This window comes from Natator depressus, chromosome 1, assembly GCF_965152275.1.
Source record: "Natator depressus isolate rNatDep1 chromosome 1, rNatDep2.hap1, whole genome shotgun sequence".
NCBI classification, from domain to species: Eukaryota; Metazoa; Chordata; order Testudines; family Cheloniidae; genus Natator; species Natator depressus.
The window spans coordinates 148,982,239-149,005,790 of NC_134234.1; the positions used below are offsets into that span (position 1 = coordinate 148,982,239).

At 39.8% G+C, this 23,552-nt stretch overlaps 1 protein-coding gene across 1 annotated transcript in view; it reads right to left on the reverse strand.

Annotated features, from left to right (window-relative positions):
• Positions 1–23,552, reverse strand: part of CFAP47 (cilia and flagella associated protein 47) — a 635,949-nt gene that overhangs the window by 496,248 nt on the left and 116,149 nt on the right. Inside the window, exons 27-29 of the mRNA XM_074968655.1 lie at positions 17,136–17,236; positions 5,119–5,253; positions 433–649 (exon numbers count right to left, since the gene is read on the reverse strand). Of these exons, the coding sequence (XP_074824756.1) occupies positions 433–649; positions 5,119–5,253; positions 17,136–17,236 (453 nt within the window). The remainder of the gene's footprint in view (positions 1–432; positions 650–5,118; positions 5,254–17,135; positions 17,237–23,552) is intronic.

Consider the following 23,552-nt stretch of genomic DNA (forward strand, 5'->3'; position numbering starts at 1 on the left):
CTCTACATACTGGAATTTGCTTCCCCTGTTGACCTTGTGGGCAGGAGGAAAGGCACAAAACTATTCATTTACATGGCTTTGCCTTGAGATAGTGGTGACTGTCAGAAACTGGGTTCATTTTGGGATCAGACTCAATTTCAACTGTAATAAGCACTGTATATGGTTTTAATGTTGTACTTGCTCTCAGAGCCTCTTGTTTGGGAACATTTTATAAATGGAAAAAACAAAAAACAGACCTTTATGTTTTACAATGTATAAAAAGTTTGACTAATTAAAAATATCTTTGGGTTTCTCCATTTAATTAGTCAGTTGCATATTAAAAGTAACTTGGTCATAAACATGGGTCATCCAAGAATGTTTCTAGTGATGGAACACACATTGGTATGATGCAGCATTTTCCTAGGAAACATCTAAGAAAAAAATTACAATTACCGTCTTAGTGAGTGGGGAATAGAAATAGGATTAGGTCCCTTAGACCAACCAAAGAGAGTGAACCAGTTCTGAACTGCAGTTATCACTTTCTGAAAGAAGATGTATTCCTCTCGGTCTTCGTCAGGAAAAAGCGATAGTTGAAATTTATTCTCTCTCTCCTGACTTTGGCTGTCAGCTTCATCCTTCACCCTTTCATTTTCAAGCATATTTTCCAATTCTGAATAATACAAAAAGTATTCCAAATTTTCCTTATCCATTTTCCAGTACAAAAACAACACTTTTTAAAACACTAATCTTATTGAGACAGCAAAGAAATAAAATACAGGGATCATATGAACGGTTACTTATATTAATTATTCCTGACAAGTGACAAGATATAAATTTTGGAAACAGCAAACCTTGCATTTCTGGGTCCTATTTTTATTTAGAAAAGGAGAAATAGTTATTACACAATCAGAAAAAGATAAATACAGATCATTCAAACTTGGCATATGAAATCATGGGCAGTAATCCTGCCAAAATATTATTAGAAGTGGTTCCAATAAGGATTGATTACAAACCTTGTTCAGGCAAGTTCCATACCCCAGTGATACAGAAATGCACAACTGGCTAAGTTACCTTTGTCCAAATTATCAGGTACTGTATAAGCCTCTGATATTGGAAGAGGCTTGTTTGTACTATCAGTTTATTGTGTATTATCATTGCCCCCACCTCCCAAAAAAACCTGATATGGTTGAATACTATATTGCATATTATCACTATCATGCCTAAACTATAAAAAATTAGGAAATACAAAGTTAAGGATTAGAAGTTTGTCAAATCAAGCACTCTGATGTTAGAAAATGCATTGCTCATGCAACCTTAATTTGGCCCCCTTGTGCATATGTATTGTGATACAGCCTTCAACTTACATGCAGAAGTGATTACCTGTGAAACATCTGGAGCAAGTGACTTGCTCAGCATCACATAGGAACTCTGATACTACCACTGACTGTACCACAAAGTCTCCAATACCTTAACCATGAGACCATTCTTTCTTTTCCTGCAAACCCCCACCTCATTCACTACATAGCTTCCAACTTCTGCAACAATGAGGCAGAGGTCCTACTTAACAACTGATTCCTTCACTACTGTGACTGAGGAACCTCTTTGTGCCCACTGGCAGAGGGGACAGAGTTTTACAGCAATCCTCTTGGTCAATTATATGCACAATAATTCACCAAAGGGGGGCATGTAAGTTCTCTACTGAGAGCCAATAGCCCACTGGTCATCATAATCATTGTGTAATGTATGTACAGATAATATTTAAGAAGTTATGTACCTATAATGAAAATTAAGTTCTTGACATTAAAGCAGGTTATCAGGAGGTGACATACCTTGTACAGATTCTGTTCAGGGAGAGGGTGTTAGACACTAATCTCTCTGTCTGCTCATTGTGCATCTCATGATATATCAGGGCTTGCAAAGAATCACACAGTATCCTTTAAGTAGGGGATAAGCTGGCAGCATGTTTTGTCTCATGAAAAATGGATTTCAGCCAGGTCTGGCTGAAAAACGCTAGTATGACTTTGGGGAGAGCTTTAGTTAAAAACATCTAGGTTTTAAAATGAGTGTATGATTTTATTGTATATGTAAATATTTGTTTCCAATATATAGATCCATAGATATTTAGGTCAGAACTGACCATTATGATCATCTAGTCTGACCTCCTGCACAACGCAGGCCACAGAATTTCACCCACCCACTCCTGGAAAAACCTCTCACCTATGTCTGAGCTATTGAAGTCCTCAAATCGTGGTTTAAAGACTTCAAGGAGCAGAGAATCCTCCAGCAAGTGACCCGTGCCCCATGCTATAGAGGAAGACGAAAAACCTCCAGGGCCTCTTCCAATCTGCCCTGGAGGGAAATTCCTTCCAGACCCCAAATATGGCAATCAGCTAAACCCTGAGCATATGGGCAAGATTCACCAGCCAGATACTACAGAAAATTCTTTCCTGGGTAACTCAGATCCCACCCCATCTAATATCCCATTACAGGCCATTGGGCCTATTTACCATGAATATTTAATTACCAAAACCATGTTATCCCATCATACCATCTCCTCCATAAACTTATCGAGTTTAATCTTAAAGCCAGATAGATCTTTTGCCCAATATTCTTTCTCTCTACCTACTTGCTATGATTTGAATCTCTTCTCTTTGTTAAATAGAGTTTTGTTTGTTTTCACTATAAACACATTTAATTGCTGTGTGTTAAATAGAGCAGTGGCCTGAGGTGAAGCTAGTAAGCTGAAGTGCACTGCTTCTTTGAGAGCAGCAAATCTGTAAATACTGTGCGTGTACAGCAGAACAGAGGCAGGACACTCCAGGGAGATGCTCATAGTGCTCAAGGGTTGAAGCATATCTAGCACTAATCTGCACATGGACAGTGGAGTGCTTGTGTTGCCTGTAGGACCAGGGAGCTGTCCCCAGCAGGCACAGACAAGACCTCCCCACATTAAGGGTAGGTGGTAACAAAGTGTCTCACAACCGTAGGCACCCCCAGAAAGCATCACGACTACACAGCCTAATTCATCCCCAGAGTACCACCCATCCTGTGCTCTGTGTAAAAAAATAGTATGGGATCACATAATTAAAGACCATATCTTAATGCATACATATGAAGGGACCAAAGTAAGATTGCATGGACAATGTTCATTCTGGCATTTCCTAACTTGAGAGTGCTTGATTCGTCTACATTTTAATCCTTAACATTGTATTTCCTACTCTTTTATGGTTTAGTTTATGGATGAGAGCAATCTTAACTAACATTAAATGAAGTTGTTTATGTATTTCCTCTGCTTTTTTAATAGAAAGAATATTTTATATATGTACTTTTAAATAATAAAGCCTTTACACATTTTGTTGCCTCCTGTGTATATTTTGTTGTCATTGTAGTCTTTGTGAAACTCCATACTACGCCTCTCCCTGTTAACTGAAAAGTAATTAAACTATTCAAACAAAACATTTTACTGGAACTTCAGTGTCTTTTTTTTAAATTGTGTAACACAAGACTATGACTCAGAGATCTAGAATTTCCTATTTCTTTTAAAAGGTGAATATTCAGAAAGTACCAGACCCAAATTTGGAAGGATCAGATAAACAAACAATCTAAAGGAAAAGAGCTGGAATTTTGTAGCTTATTTTCATGTCATCCTTTTTGAGGAAAGTAAACAATAACCTTCTGAAAAGAACCAGTGTGCCTTATTCCAGTACAAACCCAAAGGAGCACAGGAGGAGCTGAACCAAACCCTGTCTGCTTTCATTACAGCTCCTCCTGGGACCCTTCTTTGTAACAATGTCATGGGAGTCTAAGAGAAATCAATTATTAAAGGCAGGTGTTGCCATGACAACCAGGACAACAGTGACCCTTCCCAAGTACATAAATGAACTGGAGGGAGTGATGAGCGGTTAAATATCTCTGACGTTTCAATGTTTCAGGCAGCAGCAGGGGAAGGAATCATGCATTGTGGGGGTGAAGGGAAGGGGAAATCAGGCTTTTCCCATGTTTTAAGTCTTTCCAAATTTCCTAAGAAACCAACAGCATACCAACCCAAAATACATACTGGAGATCATTCCACACACATTTATTTGTGTCTGACACCTGGTTCAAATTTCCCATGGCATGTTTACAAAAAAGAGTTCCAAAAAAAGGTGAGACCCTGAGGTACAGGCCTTGCAAAAAAGAAAATTTTGATTCAACTTTAATTGCTGTGAGACTACAGTAGATACTGTCTTTGCTACACTAATTACTACAGTGTTTACATTTCTTAAAAAGCATTTTATCATCATCATCATTTTGGTCTTCATATTTTTACGAATAACCCATTTAGACTTTCACTGTGCAGGATATTAATATTCATTGTGTGTGGTTTTTGTTTTGATTTTTCAATCTAAACTGGTTTTATAATTGCTTACAGTTTAAAAAGGGAAATAGTCATGTCAGCTGATTCCTGTTTTTAAAACCTTGTGTTAGCTATGTGATGAGGATCTACTGTACTGCAAATTCCCTTTCCATTGGGGAGTTCTATCAGAATTTCTCTTCCTTAGACAATGGTAACATGGTCACCTTTAAAAGGACCAGATTCCACCACTCTTATGCATACTGAGTATTAATTTGTTCCTGGAATAGTCTCACTCATTTTAGTGGGATGGCTCCAGTCATATGATATTACCTTACATGAGTAAGAATAGCATAATCTTGCCCAGAGTTTGTGACCAGTTATTGGCACAGTAGAATCCAACCACAGGTTGGGTCCACCCACCACAAGGTTAAAACTCAGTGACTATGGCAGCTAATTTTTGCCCCCCTCAGCAATCTAGTCGGGCACAAGGCTGTTATCCTGTAATCAGTTCAGTACAGGAGGGAAGGGGGTTTGCTGCATGAATGAGACTCCTAGACACGCTGTGTAACCAGTTTGGTTAATTCCAATTCCAATATGTATTTCCCCTCTGTGTTCATGTCCTCCAGACATTCTATCCTCTGCTCAGATGGGATGGGATAGTTTCCCAGACATTCACAGGCTACACTCATTGTCAGGCAGCATAGTAGATAAGACATTTTTCTTTAAAAAATTTAAACACAGCAGTAGTAAGCAGAAATACTGTTACAGAAATCTATATTTTTAAATATTAATTGCTGTTTTACCTGAAGAAGAGCCTTCATAGGCTGAGTTAGTGACTACACAGAGGGAACTGGAGGAAGTACTATGGGACAGTGATCCTGGAGTGTAACAGGGATGCAAAACAGCTTCTTCATTGTTGCAGATTATCCCATTATGGTCTATAAAATACAGATTTTGAGCTGCAGTTTGATTAAAATGCACAATAAAAGACATTATCTTACTGGCTGTGTATTAATGGTTCACATACATAGTTATCTGCTATTAAATCTTGGTTTCTTTTGCAGCTCAGTTTATCGGGTAACACTTACAGTTTGGCTGATGATAACATGGCACTTCTCTAAACAGTAACTGAAGAAAGAAATATGTGCAATTTTCCCCCCAGCTATAATCTGTACTTCTCAGGTCCGGGCACCTGCTGAAGAAACCCCAGAGGAGCATTCCCAACTCTAAAGCTCTTAACCAGGAACCAAGTCCCCTTTTAAGGCATGTCTGACTCCAGCTCCTCATTCAGTAGGTCTCAGTGTTTCATAGTCAGCCTTTTCAAAGCACTACCAATCCCACACATTTCACAAAACAAATTAAAAAGCAGCATCTACAGACCCCTCAGATCTGTTGAGATGAGCACAGGAGTAACAACACTGAAACGTAATCCATGTTCTCTAAAAATAGTACTTTTTTAAAATCCAAAGATACCCTTTCTCAGTACAGTCTTACTCTCCACTGCTGCAGGGGGAAAAGAGGCTACTAGCAGGGATACAGGCAATTGGGAAGTAGTGAGAGATTACCAGCAGGTGAGGTTGAGATAACGTATGAAGTGTTAGGATATAGATATTCAGGCCTGTCTGTAAAGGCCTATACTCTAAGAATTTAGGTGTATTCTTATCACTTGGCTAGTTAGAGGTAGAAAAGAAAGAATCAAAATCACTGTCTGCCAGCGTAAGGGTCTTCTCTTACTGTGACAGTCTGAGGCCCTGTTCTTAGGCTAAGGCCTTTGGCTAAGCAACAGAGGCAGCCATAAGCTAGGAAGCGACCGGTCACCTCCTCACATTCCAAACTAGTCACATTGAAAGAAGGTGCTATTGGGCTGTTAGGAATACAATCCTGTCCTGATAGTGCCTATCACCTCCAGAGAAAGGGAAGTGCCTAAAAGATGTAAAAGGAAACTTAGTTTGATAGCATCCTGTCTGGCAAGAACTCACTTATCAATAGCTGGGATGTGAAATCCTCACTTCTGTACTGTTTTGTCATTATAGTTCCCACTTTGCTATTATTTGTCTGTATAATCTCTGTCTGGTTCTGTGATTGTTCCTGTCTGCTGTATAATTAATTTTGCTGGGTGTAAACTAATTAAGGTGGTGGGATATAATTGGTTACGTAATCATGTTACAATATGTTAGGATTGGTTAGTTAAATTTCAGGAAAATGATTGGGTAAGGTATAGCTAAGCAGAACTCAAGTTTTACTATATAGTTTGACGTCAATCAGGAAGTGGGTGGGTGTGGGAAATGGGAACAGGGAATGGGGGTGGGAAAATTGGAATCATGTTTGGCTAAGGGCAGGAATGGGAACAGGGACACAGGTGTAAGGCTCTGGTGTCAGAGCTGGGAAGGGGGACACAAAGGAAGGAAACTGGAATCATGCTTGCTGGAAGTTTACCCCAATAAACATCGAATTGTTTGCACCTTTGGACTTCGGGTATTGTTGCTCTCTGTTCATGAGAGAAGGACCAGGGAAGTAAGTGGGTGAAGGAATAAGCCCCCTAACATCTTGGTGCCGGTGACTTGGATGCATTGCATCGGATAGGTGAGTGGCAGCCTGTAAGTCGCCCTCCCCAACAGTCCGCGCAGCTGCTTGGAGGGGGTATAGTGAACTCTCATGATGGTAGTTGCGGGTTCTGGCAAGCCAGGGTAAAGGATTTTTTGGATAAATGGATAAGGAAGAACCAGGACCCATACCAGGTGCAGGGGTCACCCTGGGATGAGATTAAAAAGGAAATGGAGGAAGTGTTAGGGGACCCAGAAGAATGAGGGGTGGCTGAGGAGCCCACCCTCCTTGGTATATGGGTAGTGGAAGAAGGTCCCTGCCCATGGGGACTGAATGCCTTCCAGGGAAAGGAGGCACTTCAGTCTGCTTGTGAGAGGTCTGAAGTAAGGGCAGCATTATGGGAAGCTGCCAGTAATCTTTCAAGTTTGGTGCTGCTTCAGCAAGGGCTGCTGAAGGGTTGTAAATTAGTTAGGGATAGTGAAAGATGATTTAGCACAACAGTGTTTAAAGTCAAAAGCAGAGTTAACAGACTACCTTTAGACTTGGTCCTGAGGGAGTGGAGAGAAAGAAGGGGAAGAAAAAAAAAAGTTTCAAAGTGCAAAATGGCACGGTTTGCAGGAGCAGGTAACAACCCCCACTCTTCTCCCAGAGCCAGAATGAGAACCTGGGGATAAGGGTTCCCAACTGTTTCAATCCAGGGAGCCTACTCTTGGCTCAGAACGAACTATATCCTTTTCTTCTTTTCCGTCTTCTTTTCCTCGGTTTACTTAATTTGCTGCTGGTAGCCTATACTTTAAACTGACCTGACAGGCTTAATTGGTTTCTTTCCACCTCTCCCCCTGCCTTTCCACACTTTTGTTTTTCTGAAGTTTTAATGGAGGGTACTTTGGATACTTATGTGAGATGTTTTTGGTTATTTTGGACAAAGTATGACGGAGGTCTGCTGTATTCCACTGGAATTTTTGGAATAAAAGATCCATGGGCATCCATGGAGACAAATGTTTTACTGCCTCTTTGAACAGTCTCAAGGTAAACACTTTACTAAAGCTTTTGATGCTGTCTCACATGACCTTCTCATAAACAAACTAGGGAAATGCAACCTAGATACAGCTATTATAAGGTGGGTGCAGAACTGGCTGGAAAACCATTCCCAGAGGGTAGTTATCAGTGGTTCACAGTCATGCTGGAAGCGCATAACAAGTGGGGTCCTGCAGGGATCGGTTCTGGGTCCGGTTCTGGTCAATATCTTCATCAATGATTTCGATAATGGCATAGAGAGCACACTTACAAAGTTTGTGGATGATACCAAGCTGGGAGGGGTTGCAAGTGCTTTGGAGGGTAGGATTAAAATTCAAAATGATCTGGACAAACTGGAGGAACAGTCTGAAGTAAATAGGATAAAATTCAATAAGGACAAATGCAAAGTATTCCATTTAGGAAAGAACAATCAGTTGCACACATACAAAATGGGAAATGTCTGCCTAGGAAGGAGTACCACAGAAAGGAATCTGGGGGTCATAGTGGATCACAAGCTAAATATGAGTCAACAGTGTAAGGCTGTTGCAAAAAAAGCAAACATCCTTCTGGGATGTATTAGGAGGAGTGTTGTAAGCAAGACACGATAAGTAATTCTTCCGCTCTACTTTGCGCTGATTAGGTCTCAACTGGGGTATTGTGTCCAGTTCAGGGCGCCACATTTCAGGATGGATGGGGACAAATTCGAGAGAGTCCAGAGAAGAGTGATAAAAATTATTAAAGGTCTGGAAAACATGACCTATGAGGGAAGATTGAAAAAAATGGGTTTGTTTAGTCTGGAAAAGAGAAGACTGAGAGGGGACATGATAACAGTTTTCAAGTATGTAAAAGGCCGTTACAAGGAGGAGGAAGAAAAAAAATTCTTAACCTCTGAGGATAGGACAAGAAGCAAGGGCTTAAACTGCAGCAAAGGAGGTTCAGATTGGACATGAGAAAAAACTTCCTAACTGGAAGTTAGGAATAAATTGCTTAGGGAGGTTGTGAATCTCCATCATTGGAGATTCTTAAGAGCAGGTTAGACAAAAACTTGTCAGGGATGGTCTAGATCGGGGCGGGGATTTTTTTTGGCCCAAGGGCCACATCGGGTTTCCAAAATTGTATGGAGGGCCAGTTAGGGGAGGCACAGCCAGGCGTGGACCGGCCCCCGACCCCTATCCAACCCCCACTGCTTCTCGCCCACTGACAGCCCCCCCGGGACTCCTGCCCCATCCACCACCCCCTGCTCCTGTCCCCTGACTGCCCCCCACCACCCTATCCAATCCCTCCTGTCATTCCTAACTCCCCCCACCCCGAACTTACCCCCATTCAACCCCCCTGTTCCCTGCCCTCTGACCGCCCCGACCCCTATCCACAGCCCCACCCCCTGACCACCCCCTTGAACTCCCCTGCCCTCTATCCAACCCCCCCTGCTCCCTGCCCCCTTACCGCGCTGCCTGGAGCACCGCTGGATGGCGGCACTACAGCCACGCCCCCCAGAGCACTGGGTCAGGCCACAGCTCTGCAGGTGTGCTGCCCGGCCACCCAGAGCATTGCACCAGCAGCACGGTAAGCTGAGGCTGCGGGGGAGGGGGAGCAGCAAGGGAGGGGCCAGGGGCTAGCCTCCCAGGCGAGGAGCTCAGGGACCAGGCAGGAGGGTCCCGCGGGCCGGATATGGTCCGTGGGCCATAGTTTGCCCACCTTTGATCTAGATAATACTTAGTCCTGCAACAAGTGCAGGGGACTGGACTAGATGACCTCTCAAGGTTCCTTCCAGTTCTATGATTCTGTGAAGTAGAACTGCAGAGGGAGTTTGTTGACTTGTCAGGCCTGGAAATTTAGGGCATGTAGCTTCAGTCTTGCACAGCAATTCCTGCTTTAGGCCCCAATCCACCAAAGCACATGTTTCACTTTAAGAATGTGAACAGTCTCATTCTTTATATTTTGTACAGTTAAGTCTTAGGGGCAACTAGTATCTGTTCTGAATGTCTTGAAAATTTTTATAAAACTTTCTTTGAGACTTAAAGGGAGCTAAAAAATGGGACTTCAGCACTTGCTTAATGTTAAGCATGCGAGAAGTCCTTTGCTGGTTTGGGGCTATTAATGTTGGGTCATTATCAGTTACATTCCCCATAAGTGTCCTCATACCCAGTTTAACAATTTTAATTTCTTTGGCTCCTACGTTTATAATAGTTAATGTCCAAATCTACCCTTGTGTGAAATTCTGTGCTTGGGAAAAACTGGAGTCATTTAAGTCTTTAGTCAGAAACAGTGATTATTAAATTTGTTCAAGACTTTCAGAACAGATAATAGTGGGCCTTTGAGACTTTAGCTGAAAAAAAAATTAAAACCATGAGGATTTGTTGTTTTGGACTTGTAAAGGGGTTTGCATCAAAAATAAGCCTTGTCAAGAGACACTAGTGCTACCTCAACTATGAAGGACTGCAGTTCTCAATCAGAAGAACCATGAGGTGATCACAAAAGAATTTGAACCTGAGAGCTCAATTTAGCTACCATTAAAGTCAATGAAAATACCCATATTAGCTTCGTTACATTGTTGATAGTTACCTCGTTCTGAAAAGGCCTAAAGATTTGACTAGCATTCTTTTAAAGTTATTTTCCTTTCTTAACATATTAAAAATTCCATAAAAAAATGTAAATGACCCCAGTAAGTCAAATTAGTAGTTTGCCAAAAAAGATAAAAATAAAACAAGCTAAGCTGAACTAAAAGGTTTTACATCAAGTAAGGAAAGCAGAAGACATATGTAGGACTCAAGAATGACTGACTGTTCTATATACCTTTGAAGAAAAAAAAATGAACAAATTTCAAATTACATTAAATACTCAATGGATAAGAGCAGGAGTACAGTCATATCCACTGGAAGGCAAAATATATTATGCTGGGCAGGGCACAGTGGCTCAACATACTAGTTTCTCTTTGGTTTAATGCCTGTAACAGTTTTATCACTCTTGAAGTAACTGCCATCTGAGTCAGCACCAGTTTAATCAATTAATCCTGCAGCCCTTTGAAAAACATAAATAGGTATTTTTACCCCATTGGAATTGCACATACTACATATGTCACACAATTGCAATTTATGAGAAAAACATTTAACAATCTTAAACATCAGAACAAGTTAAGGGAGATATACAGGGTCAAATATACAGTGTGAACAGTATAGTACAACAATGCATTTATCTAGTAATAGGGTAGATAATCTTTCCAAGCATGCTCTATTACAGAACAAAATACAGGTTTCAAATAGAAGACTCCATTTAAAAAAAAAAAAAATCACAGCATCAATCCTGCAACTGACTACAATGAAATTGTAAAAGAGGACCACCACTCTCTCTCTGTAGCACAGTAAAACAAAATTTCTTTAAGGTACTGTTTCAATGGTACCTCGCACCAGTCAGGTTAAAAACATATAGAGATTGTATAGGAATAAATGTTGGAGAAATTGTTGTGAAAGAGGAGATTTTATGTATGTATGGTGAACGTGTCCAGTCAGAGAGTATTAGAATGCAGTCGGTAATAAAAAAAAATCACAAATTATTGATTATCATCATCAAATTATCCTCTAGGGCTTCCTAGTGGAAATAGTCACACAAGTGAGCATACTTTAAAAAAGCAGACTTTAACAAACGCAGAGAAGTGGTAGGTTAGGACTCAGGGAAAGAAAATCTAAGGGATAAAGGAATGGCAGCTTCTCAAAGACAAAACAAAGGCAAAAGACAGCTCTGCAATGACCTGAAAGTCATAAAGGAATTCGACAAGAAATGGAAACATGGACGAATTGCTGAGAATGAATATAAAAGTATAGCACAAGCATGTAGTAACAAAATCAGAAAAGCTAAGGCACAAAATGGAGTTACATCCAGCAAGGCACATGAAAGGCAATAAAAGAAGGCTGTACAAATACATTAGGAGCAACAGAAAGCCAAAGGAAAGTGTACGTCCTCTACTTATCCAGAAGAAGAGCTAATAAGTGATGGCATCAAGAAGACTGAGGTGTTTAAGGTCTATTTTGCTTCAGTCTTCACTAAAAAGATTAATGGTGAGTAGATACAGTATTAATATAAATACTAACAACAAAGGGGAAGGAACACAAGCCAAAATATGGAAAGAACAGGTTAAAGAATATTTAGATAAATTAGATGTATTCTGGTTGGCAGGGCTTGATGAAATTCATCCCACAGCATATAAGGAACTAATTGAAGCAATCTTGGAATCATTAGCAATTATCTTGGAGAACTCAGAGGATGGGTGAGGTCTCAGACAACAAGAGTAGGGCAAACATAGTGGCTATCTTTAAAAAGGACCCTGGGAATTATAGACCAGTCAGCCTAACTTCAATACCTGGAAAGATACTGGAACAAATTATTAAACAATCAATTTGTAAGGATCTAGAGGATAATAGGGTTATAAGGAACAGTTAGCCTAGATTTTTCAGGAACATATCATGCCAAACCTTTGACAAAGTTACCAGCCTAGTGGATGGAGGGGGGAAGCAATAGACACTATATATATTGATTTTAGTAAGGTTTTTGACACAGTCCCGCGTTATATTTTCATAAGCAAATTAGTGAAATGTTCTCTAGATAAAATGATTATGAAATGGGTGTACAACTGGTTGAAAGACCATACTCAAAGAGTAGTTATCAATGGTTTGCTGTCAGACTCGGTGAGAGTATGTAGTGGGGTCCACCAGGGGTCTGTCCTGGGTCTGGTACTATGCAATGTTTTAATAATGACTTGGATAATGGAATGGAGACCAGACTTATAAGATTGGAGGATCTGGGAGGGGTTGTGAGGACTTCAGAGGACAGGATTAGAATTCAAAATGGCCTTAACGGACTGAAGTATTGGTCTGAAATCAACAAGATGAAATTCAACAAAGACAAATGAAAAGTACTTTACTTCGGAAGATAAAATCAAATGCAGAACTATAAAATGGGAAATAACTGGTTAGCTGGTAGTGCTGCTGCTAAGAGTCTGGGGTCATAGTGGATCACTAACTGAGTATGAGTCATCTATGTGATGCAGTTAGATGCATCATTCTGGGGTGCACTAACAGCAGTGGTATGTGTAAAACATGGGAGGTAATTGTCCTGCTCTATTTGGCATTAGTGAGGCCTCAGCTGGAGTACTGTGTCCACTTCTGGGTTCTACATTTTAAGAAAGATGTCGGCAAACTGGAGAGAGCCCAGATAACAGCAATAAAAATGATGAAATGTTTAGAAAACCTGACATATGAGGAAAGGTTAAAAAATGGGTATGTTATTCTTGAGAAAAGAAGATTGAAGTGGGGGACCCGAGAACAGTCTTCTGATATGGTAAGGGCTATTATAAACAGGACCACTATCATCAGTGGTCTCATATCCACTAAAGGTAGGACAAGAAGTAATGGGCTTCATCTACAGCAAGGGAGATTTAGGTTAGATAATAGGAAAAGCTTTTTAACAATAAGGGTAGTTAAGCACTGGAATAGGCTTCCAAGGGAGGCTGTGAAATTCCCATCATTGAAATTTTTTAAGAATGGGTTGGACAAACATCTGTCAAGGATGGTCTAGGTTTACTCAGTCCTGCCTCAGAACCATGGACTAGACCTGATGACCTCCCAAGGACCTTTCTAGCCCTCCATTTCTCTGATTCTATGAAAAGGAAATGAAGAATTAATCTGTCATCTGTTAGTAACTGCTTGGCTATTGATAGCCTTTCATTGGAAAAAGAAAATATAGTCCAACTGTAGAAGAATGGCTAAAAAAACCCATGGGTAGTTATGGGAAAATGTACACCCCATTTGCATGCCCAGAAAAATAAACAGAGGCCAAAAAGATACTTAGATATTTGGCTAACCTTTACTCAGTACTCAAACAAAGCACATTCACCTGCAAAAACACGAGCACACGTGTCCAATTTTTTTTTAATAGTAACATTTGATAGACATGCCAGATCTGTTAAATATGTATAATCAGAGATTTCATTCCATTTAACAAAAATCACAAGAAGTTAAATGCCATAGAAGTATGCTCACTGTGTAATATGCTAATACCTTGTCAAATAGAGAGATCTGATGACCATATTTATGTATAATGTCTCTTTAAACACAAGCTCACTGCTGTAATTATTGTTTAGTTTCTGGTATTTACATGACAAGGCTTTGTAAACCTGTTAAAAAACCTGTTCATAAATAAATAGTTTTAAAATGCTACTGAATGCATTCATTTTAATATATTGTATAATTTCATTGTAATGACATCTTTATTGCATGTAATTTGTTTATAAGCAATATTTTGTGCATTTTTTTCACTCCAAGTGTGAATAAGTATGAAAGAAGAGTTTCGTACTAATTATGTAAAAACTTTATATTGAAGAGCTATTATAAAGTGGTTGTCACATGGGACCTCCGGGATATAACATTGCCAGCAGTGAAATTCTGCAACATTAGAACACAGCTCTTCGAAGTCCTGCACCTTGTTTTCTCTTACCAAAGAAAAATGCTGAGGACTCCTGTGCAATGATTGTCTAACAGACAGGATAACCACATGGAAACCAGTGTACAATGTCCAGTGAAAAGGCATTCAGTACTGTCTGTCCAGGGGATCAACTGGCAGAGTAACACATGGCAATTATCACTGTGGATTAAAAATGTCACTAGCCTGTGGCTGCAGGTGTTTATTAGGCCTTCAAATAATGTCATTTTACACATTCTCACAGGGACACATTTTGCTATGTCCCTGACTGGATGGCCCGATCATGTGGGACCAGATTTAGGCACACACAATTTCCACAGTATGCATCCGATGAAGTGAGCTGTAGCTCACGAAAGCTCATGCTCAAATAAATTGGTTAGTCTCTAAGGTGCCACAAGTACTCCTTTTCTTTTTACAATTTGCCTGGTTGAAATAGGCAGGTTTGAAGGATGGCTGTTGTGGAGTGATAGTGCTGGGCTCTGGTGAGCCGCTGCAAGTGATCTCTTTTGACAGAGCTATGCCTTGGGGCTTACGCATTAGCAGTCATCACTGGGAAAGATAAGCAGCAGCCCATAAACGGGTTTAAGGACCTGGCAAAGGGCCTCATCTCTCTTCCCATTAAGCTAGTCACCTTTGTAAAGGTTCTACAGGCCACCGCTACTTAGGTGGGAACAAAGTAGCTACAAGGAATGAATACAGCAGCCCGAGTTCAACCCCCCTCAAGCCCAGGGGAAAACAGCTTTTCAGATCTAACAGAGCTCCCTTCTAGTCTCATGAAGGAAAACAAAATCTGCAGTCACTGAAGACTCTGCAGGGTCCATGCAGCTACTTATTCCGGATTCTTGCAGGATTCAAAGGCATCTGAATAAATTCTGAACATCAGTTGAGTCCTATGGGCAACTGAGGATCCTCTTTACTGGGATCATTTTTGAGGTTTTACTCATTTCTATCTGATTCAGCTTCAAACTTCCATTGGGATAAGAAAAACTACAGATGCAAATTAGGGTTGTCAATTAATCGCAGTTAACTCACGCAATTAACTCAAAAAAATTAATCGTGATTAATCGCAGTTTTAATCACACTGTTAAACAATGGAATACCAATTGAAATGTATTAAATATTTCTGAATGTTTTCTACATTTTCAAATATATTGATTTCAATTACAACACAGAATACAAAGTGTACAGTGCTTACTTTATACTATTATTTTGATTACAAATATTTACACTCTAAAATTGATAAAAGAAATAGTATTTTTCAGTTCATCTCATACAAGTACTGTAGTGCAATCTCTAACATGAAAGTGCAATTTACAAATGTTGATTTTATTTATCTTTTTGTAAAATAACTGCACTCAAAAACAAAATAATGTAAAACTTTAGAGCAGTGGTGGGTGACCTGCAGCCTCTCAGGATAATCCACTGGCCTCCAGACCATTTATTTATATTTGCACGGCCACACACAGCTCCCACTGGCCACGGTTCGCCATTCCCAGCCAATATATTCTGTGTTGTAATTGAAAATCAACATATTTGAAAATGTAGAAAACATCCAAAAATATTTAAATAAATGGTATTCTATAGTTGTTTAACAGCACAATTAATCGTGCGATTAATCCCAATTAATTTTTTTAATTGCACAACTAATCATGATTAATTTTTTTAATCACTTGACAGCCCTAACACAAATGAATAGCGCTGAATGGTCCCAAAAAAATCACAGACACGGATCATGTTGTTTTGTTTTTCCTAGAATTAGCAACCTGCTCTTGTTAATCTGAGGAATGTAAGGACCCCAATCCTGCAAATTACAACATGCGGCCCTGGCCTCTGTACATTCACAGACAGCCCCACTGATATCCAATGGGGTTCTCACAGGTAGAGCACTCTGCTTCCCCATTGTTATTTACAGGATTGGACCCAAGTAATAAACTGAACAATAGAGGCACACTGTGGTCACAGTAGAATTTATCTTAGCTTAATTTTTATCACGTTACAAACATAAACCTGCTGATGAATTGTTTGGAGCAGGTTCCGAATGTAATTTTGCCACTGCACACATTCTAGTTGCCTGCCTTATCTTGACCCTTCTGCAAAGATCATTTCAATGGTTGTAACTGGATTCTAAAGCATGGACATCCCCTTTAAGTAAGAAAGGTCCATCCATGTAAGTTTGACTTATTTTACACTAATCAATCTGATGTCTTCCAGTATTTCCACAGTATTCCAGATATATTTGAACAAAAACGCTACAAAAAAAATCTCATGCCTTTTCCAGAATCTCAAAAATACTGAACACCAGTTCCAACTATTATATAATTACTCTGTAATAACTTTACCATTCAATCATGCTGCTTTCTTCTGTGCTGTTTTTTCGTAACTAGTCCAATTGTAGGTGGCACAGAAACTGCCTATCAACCATAGCTCTCTGTCAGCCTAATTTAAATTAATTTATTTTCCTCCATGTAGTTATGTTATCTTTTCTACTCTTACTCCACTATTAGCACAATTACTCTAAAAGTTGTAGGCTTGTCATACATTTTTCAATAAATATCCAACTTATTTTGTCCCCCTACTTTCAGTAAGAACAAGCCTGAATCTGTATGAATCCCAACGTATTATAAAAATATCATTATGAGTTATGTTACTTCTAAGTAAAAATACTTCCTTAATTAAATAAGTAGCTCTAATCATGATAAAAATTATAAACAGACTACTGTAGTTAATATAATTACAATGTAATAACATAATTAAAAAGATTAAGTGAGGAAATGTTCACTACCCTTACCACTTCTCAAGATAATTTGCTGGTCTGTGCAGTGGAATGCCAGGTATGGATATACGGTAAGAAGGCAGTTCTCTGCTGTGGCAGCAACCTGAAGCGAGAACCTGGGGAGATCAGAGGGGAGGAGATAAAGTATGTCTTTTAATATATGAAAAATAATCTTTCAATATTTTCTATTAATATGACTGTTCTTCTGGTAATTTCTCAAATATTTCACAGTCAAGCTTTTTTTATGGTCACCTGATTTTTTAAGATTGCCTTCGATTTAGCTGTTGTATGGTGAACAATAAAGTAAACGCAGATATTAAGGTAACAGTAACCAACACTAAAAATAAGATATGCAGCCAATTTCTGCTCTCTTGTACTGTGGTGCAGTCAGTAGGGTTGCACTGCTGTGAGAGCACAATTTGGAAAGTTTGTGTATATCAATAACCCACAAACAGTGAAGACTGATACAATAGTGGTTCTCTCTTATCTGGCACATTCCACTCTGAACATGAATGTGTCATGAAAGTTTAATGGGTAGAAAGGATTTATTGAAATAAGTGAACTGTGTCCATCTGAAAACAAAAATAATTAAAATTAGAGTTGATATTTATGAGCATACTGAAGGAGGTTGCTGTCTTGCAAAATAGATTATGCAATTTTTGACACTGGAGAGAGTTTATCACACCTCAGAGAACTCAGTAAAAACAAAATAAATAAACAAAAGAAAAAAATGGGAGAGCAGTGTCAAATACTCAGCTGTCATCTACTCGACTGTCTTGAATCCACGAAGCCAGAGAGCTAGAGAAAGTTGCATATGAAGGCCTATAGTTTCACTTCCCTTTTCCTGCACTATTACATGCACTTTTTCTACTTTATGTAAAATTGATAATAATTTCATCCGATAACACTTTTACAGTATGTTAACACACAGGGAACATATACTACACAAACAGATCTTATACTGTCAAAAAGCAAAAGTTTCTAAAAAGTGATCAAGTTATAGGTCTGAAGCTATAAACACTTGGTACCACTGATCATGTAAATTTATGATTTTTTTCCCATGAAGGTACGTTATAAATAGTAGGTGAACATAACTAATTTATTGTTTGTGTTTGTAATGGAGCATAATCAAATCATATTAAAAAGTCTAGGTGTTTTATTTGAAAATAAGGTAAACATCCTCCTAGCAAGTGTGGAATTACTATATATGGTATATCACTCACTCAGTGGAATCAGTTTTTAAACGCTTAATAAAACAAAATCAAAACGTATGTGTTATCTGAATGAACCATTAGTGGTTCACTCATTTTCATTAAACCAATCCTGAGATTCTGTAATACTTTATTTAGGGAAACAGAACACCAACTGAAAAAATATCTATGCTTTTTTATTTTGTCCTAAAGACTTTCAGGCAATTTGTTTCAGTGAATACAAATACATGAGTGACATATTTTGCATTAAAGTAGCTGAATTGTGACCGACAGGGACATTGGAGATGTCATAGTAGATCATCAATCAAGCATCCTGTCTCCAACAGCATTCAGTGGCAGATGCAGACTGTCAGCCATGAAAGGTTTCTAAAAGGACAGATAGCCCAAAGACATCAGGATCTTCCTGACGGAAAGCTTTTTATCATCATGGTCTGGGGTGGATTTTTCAGAATACAGGAAGAAATGGCATCACCTGTTTAGGGCAATGAGAACAAGACTGTTTCAAAATCAATAAGGGCAAGGAACATAAAGGTTCAGATGCTTTAAAAGATCCTGAAGGGCCAAAGGGATCCTAGAGTGCAGCAAACAGAACAACTCTGATTAGATCCAGAGCCTGTGTAATTGGCGTGGAGAGGGGGGGAAATAAGATGTTCCATGTAAGCTCTGTGGGATAACAATTGTCCTTTCAATTCATTTGCACACAGTGCCAAGTAAAGTGAGGCCCTTATTGGACTCGGTCATTTTACTACTACTGCAACACAATAATAATGTCCAACGACAGACATCCTGTTTTCACATGATGTGCAAGATTTAATGCTTGTGCTGTATGTGCACTTAAAAATCAATGGATATTGACCAAGGATATATCTACACAGCCCATGGCGGCAAGTCACAGAGCCCACGTCAAACATCTCAGGCTCCCACTGCGGTTCTAAGAACTGTCGTGTAGATGTTGTGGCTCTGGCTAAAGCTCAAGCTCTGATGCCCACCCCCTTCCCTAAGCTATAGAGCTCTAGCCTCTTGACCCAGGCTCTGAGACTCATTGCTCCCTGCTGTGGAGATGTAGCCTAGAAGGTTCCAGGGCTCATTCATACTTCCCAAGAGTAAGGATCCATGCAGGCAAAATGTCAAAGAGGATTGGTCCATAACCCCCAGAGACTCCAAAGGCCCTACTGTGGAAACAGGTAGGACATGACAGATGGAAGGAGAAAGAATTGGAAGTTGAGGACATGAAGGCAGGGACCTAACTACTGTGATCTTCCTTCTCATTAAACTTATTCAGCTACCCATCATGCAGGCTTTTGTTAGATTCTTTTGCTATCCTAGAGCAGACCAGTCACTCATTCACCTGATCTAGCATGTAAGATATTATGCAGTACACACAGCTGGAAAGCCATAGATAATGTGGGATAAAAAGCATTCTGTTAAGTAAACAGAGTAGAAAATATGTACCCTTAGATAATAAAACAAGAACAAGGCCATCACAATGACTGATAATTCCATCATTAAAATGCAAGTTTTAAAGCTAGACAATAGAGGTCAAATCCTATTAACTACACCAAGCCGAACACTATGGGTTTGGTACAAGAAAGGACTACTCACACCAACCTCTGTAATCTGCTCCCCAGAGACCAGCCGTGGAGTCAATCTGCAACCACTATTGCAACACAAGGTCTACAGTAAACCCTGGCAGCTCCTATGTTCCACTCTGTAAAAGTAAGGCAGGTGGATCTGTCAGGTGCCTGCACCCAGAGCAGTGAATGAACACCAGCAGAGCACAGCAGCATTGCACCTACAGATGTCAGGCTACAGCTGGGCAAATAACTGATATTTTCTGTTTGGTGGCCAAACTGAAAAAGTCTGGAAGAAAGAATTATTTTGGTTCGACCTGAAATGAAAATTTGTTGGTATCTCACCAAACAGAATAACTGGAAAAAAGTTGTTTAGGCTCAAATGAAATATTTTGTTTGACCAAAAACGAAATGTTGCATTTCACTTTGGGGTGTTTTGGGGCCTCCTCCTCTTTTATGGGGGGGTGTAGTTAAATCTAACTACATTTCAAAATGAAACACTGTAAAATGAAAAGTCAAAAAGTGTTTCATCTCAAAAATGTGAAAACAAAATAAACTTTTTCTGAATTTCATGCACACACACACACACACACACACACACACACAATTTTTATTCAATCAAAACTATTTGTCAAATTTGACCAAATTCACAAACAGTTTCAGCTAACCCAAAACTGCACTTTTTGATGAACGAACTATTGGCTGAAGAAAATTTTGCCCAGCTCTACTTCAGACCCTTTATGTGAGATCCTGGCATTTATTTCTCCCCTCCCACTATATATAGCAGAACTGCATTGGGTTCTATCTTCTGGCTCTTCCATGGTGAGGGAGGCCAAATTTACTGTTACATAAGTCCTACTAAAGCATTTGTGTAGTCAAATAAATAAAATTTTAAAAAAGTGTAATGTGTATTAAAATTGGAGAGCCAGACCATCAACATGCAACATTCTCATTGATTTGTTTTTCAAGTATTGTAGTGATTTTTCCACAGTGAAGGATCTAGATTTGCAGCTAAGTGTGACACCCCTTCTATTTTCTGAACACTTGGGCAAGATATTCTCATCTTTTCTACCCGCTTTTACTTGCATCAGCCCTGCAGAATAAGAAGTCTGTCAATCTGGTTAAGGGCAGTTAAAGAAGCAAAAATTCAGATTATCAGTAAAAAAGAAAACTACAAATTAACTGGAAAGATGGGTTGTAAATTAAGGTAATCTTAGATAAATATTATTAGTGTAACTTCTCATGGTTCATTTAATTTAATCTACACAAATAGCAAATTGCCTTCTTAAAATACAACCATATTCCTTTACTTTAGAATTCAGGTTTATAGTCAGGGATAGTCTGATTTTACTACAAAACCTGCTTGCCATTGTGTGCCAAATCCACGCTGTGAAGCAGCTAGGTCCAAGAATGCCCAGCCACCATGACCTACTCTTACTTATGGCGCAAAGATTTATTATTTATTAAATCAGATTTCAGTCTTATACAAACTCAATACCAAAAGACACCGATCCAAACCTTAACATGAGTGTCCTTGACATGCACTTAGAAACACAACTACATAGGAGATGCAAAGTAAAAATTAACCAAAGCAGCAGCACTTCATCTCACCTTTCCACACGCCATTTCATCCACAGTCATGTAAACCTTATAGCCTAAAACTTCCCGTTGTACTTTCCCCACTAGACAAAAATCCCATCCTCAACTGCCTCAGCATTTCACCAGTGCGCACCCCAATAGACTGGCTTTGCCATGTACCCAGAAGATACAATTAACCTAACACTGACAAACCATCAAAACAGGTCCTTTGCCCCAACAGGGAAATGCACAAGAAGAATCGAATTTCCAGCTGCTTATCTTCTAATCACATTCCAAACACTAGATCAAGAGCTGGAGTTCAAGATCTTCGAGATTCAAACCTTTACAACAAACACTGTCTCTTTGGAGGTGGAAAAACAGAGGCTTTTTAATTCTGGTGGTACAATTCAAACAAATTAACATCTTTACAACAGCAATCGTTACAAATATGCACAATACACAATATTCCTTATGTGGTGTATAGGAGGTTACATACCAAATAATTATTCTCCAAATGTATTGCCTCCATTGACCCAAGCTGTAGGAATGCAATGGAACCCATTTCACAACAGTGAGCTGCTGGGGGAGCAGGTCCCTCTGTTTCAGCATTCTAGAACTAAAGACTCAAGAGACAACCCAACACCTCACATGTACCTCAGTTCCTTTCTAAGATCGCATTCCAGCAAAGCAATTTAGATTTCACAAGTAGTCCCACCACTTCAGTGGAACTGTTCACATGCTTCACTACTTTGCTGGATCAAGGTTGAACCTCTGGGCACATCCTCTAAATCTCCCATGCAGAGGCTGGATCAGAGTGAATGTGCAGAAGAGATACATTCGAACAGAAAGAGGTTATTTAACAAAACTCTTCATGACATTGCTTCTATTCATCCTCACTGTGAGAGCCTAACTAGCAATGACTGTGCTAAGTAGGTTAAGAGGTGACTTGATTATAGTCTATAAGTACCTACATGGGGAATACATATTTACTCTTCAATCTAGCAGAGAAACGTATAACACAATCCAATGGCTGCAAGGTGAAGCTATACAAATTCAGACCGGAAATAAGGCACACATTTTTAACCATAAGACAAATTAACTGTTGGACTTGCTGGACAGCCACCAAACATTGCTCTTCCTCCTCATTCAGGCATTCAGCAGTCATGCTATGAGATACAGGGAACTGAGTGCACGTGCAAAGTGAGACCTTGGTTCTGACTGAGTAAGTTGGGAATGGGGAGAAAGGGGTATGGGAGGCTGAATAGACAGTGTGAGAACGTCGGAGAACCAGCACTGCCTCGGCCATGCTGGGGAAATGAGAATGAGCTTAGCCTGATCCGCCTTGAGCTGGAGGATGACCTGAGGGATGATCAGGATCTGGGAAAAGGTGTTGAGGACAGCTGAGGTGGAAAGTGTCGGACAGGGAGCCTGGACTGAGGCCCTCCTCAAAAGCAGAACAGATGACATTGCCTGTTGTCCCTTGTAGCAAATAGGTCAATCATCGGGATGACCCAAGCTGTGAAGATGACCGGTAGGACATTTGTCTTCAGAAACCACTCGTGACTCATGGAAAAGCCTGCTGATGATTCTGAACCCTGGGTAAGTGAACAGCTATCAGGGTAATGCTCTCCTTGATGCAGAACTGCCACAGCCTGATCACCTCTAGGCAGAGCAACCTGGAGTGTGTGCCCCCTAGTCTGGTCACACAATACACCACAGTGGTATTGTCAGTAAATACATGAACCAATGAGTCTTTGATACGATACCGAAAAGTGCGATATGCATTGTAGATGGCCCAAAGCTCCGGCATGTTGATATGGAGCGAGACCTCATGTGCCAACCACAGTCCCTGCACTTTCAGTGACCCCAAATATGCCCCTCTACCCATCACGGAGGGTAACAACTGATCTGGTTGGCAAAGGCTGCGAAAGGCAATGCCTTATTAAACAAACAATCTCTGGATGCTTCCATCACAGCAAGGAGTCCAAGACCAGTGGAAGAAGATGAACCAGTCTGTCTAGAGATTGAAGGGTAGGATGGTAAATCGTCTAGAGCCACATTCTAGAGGGGAC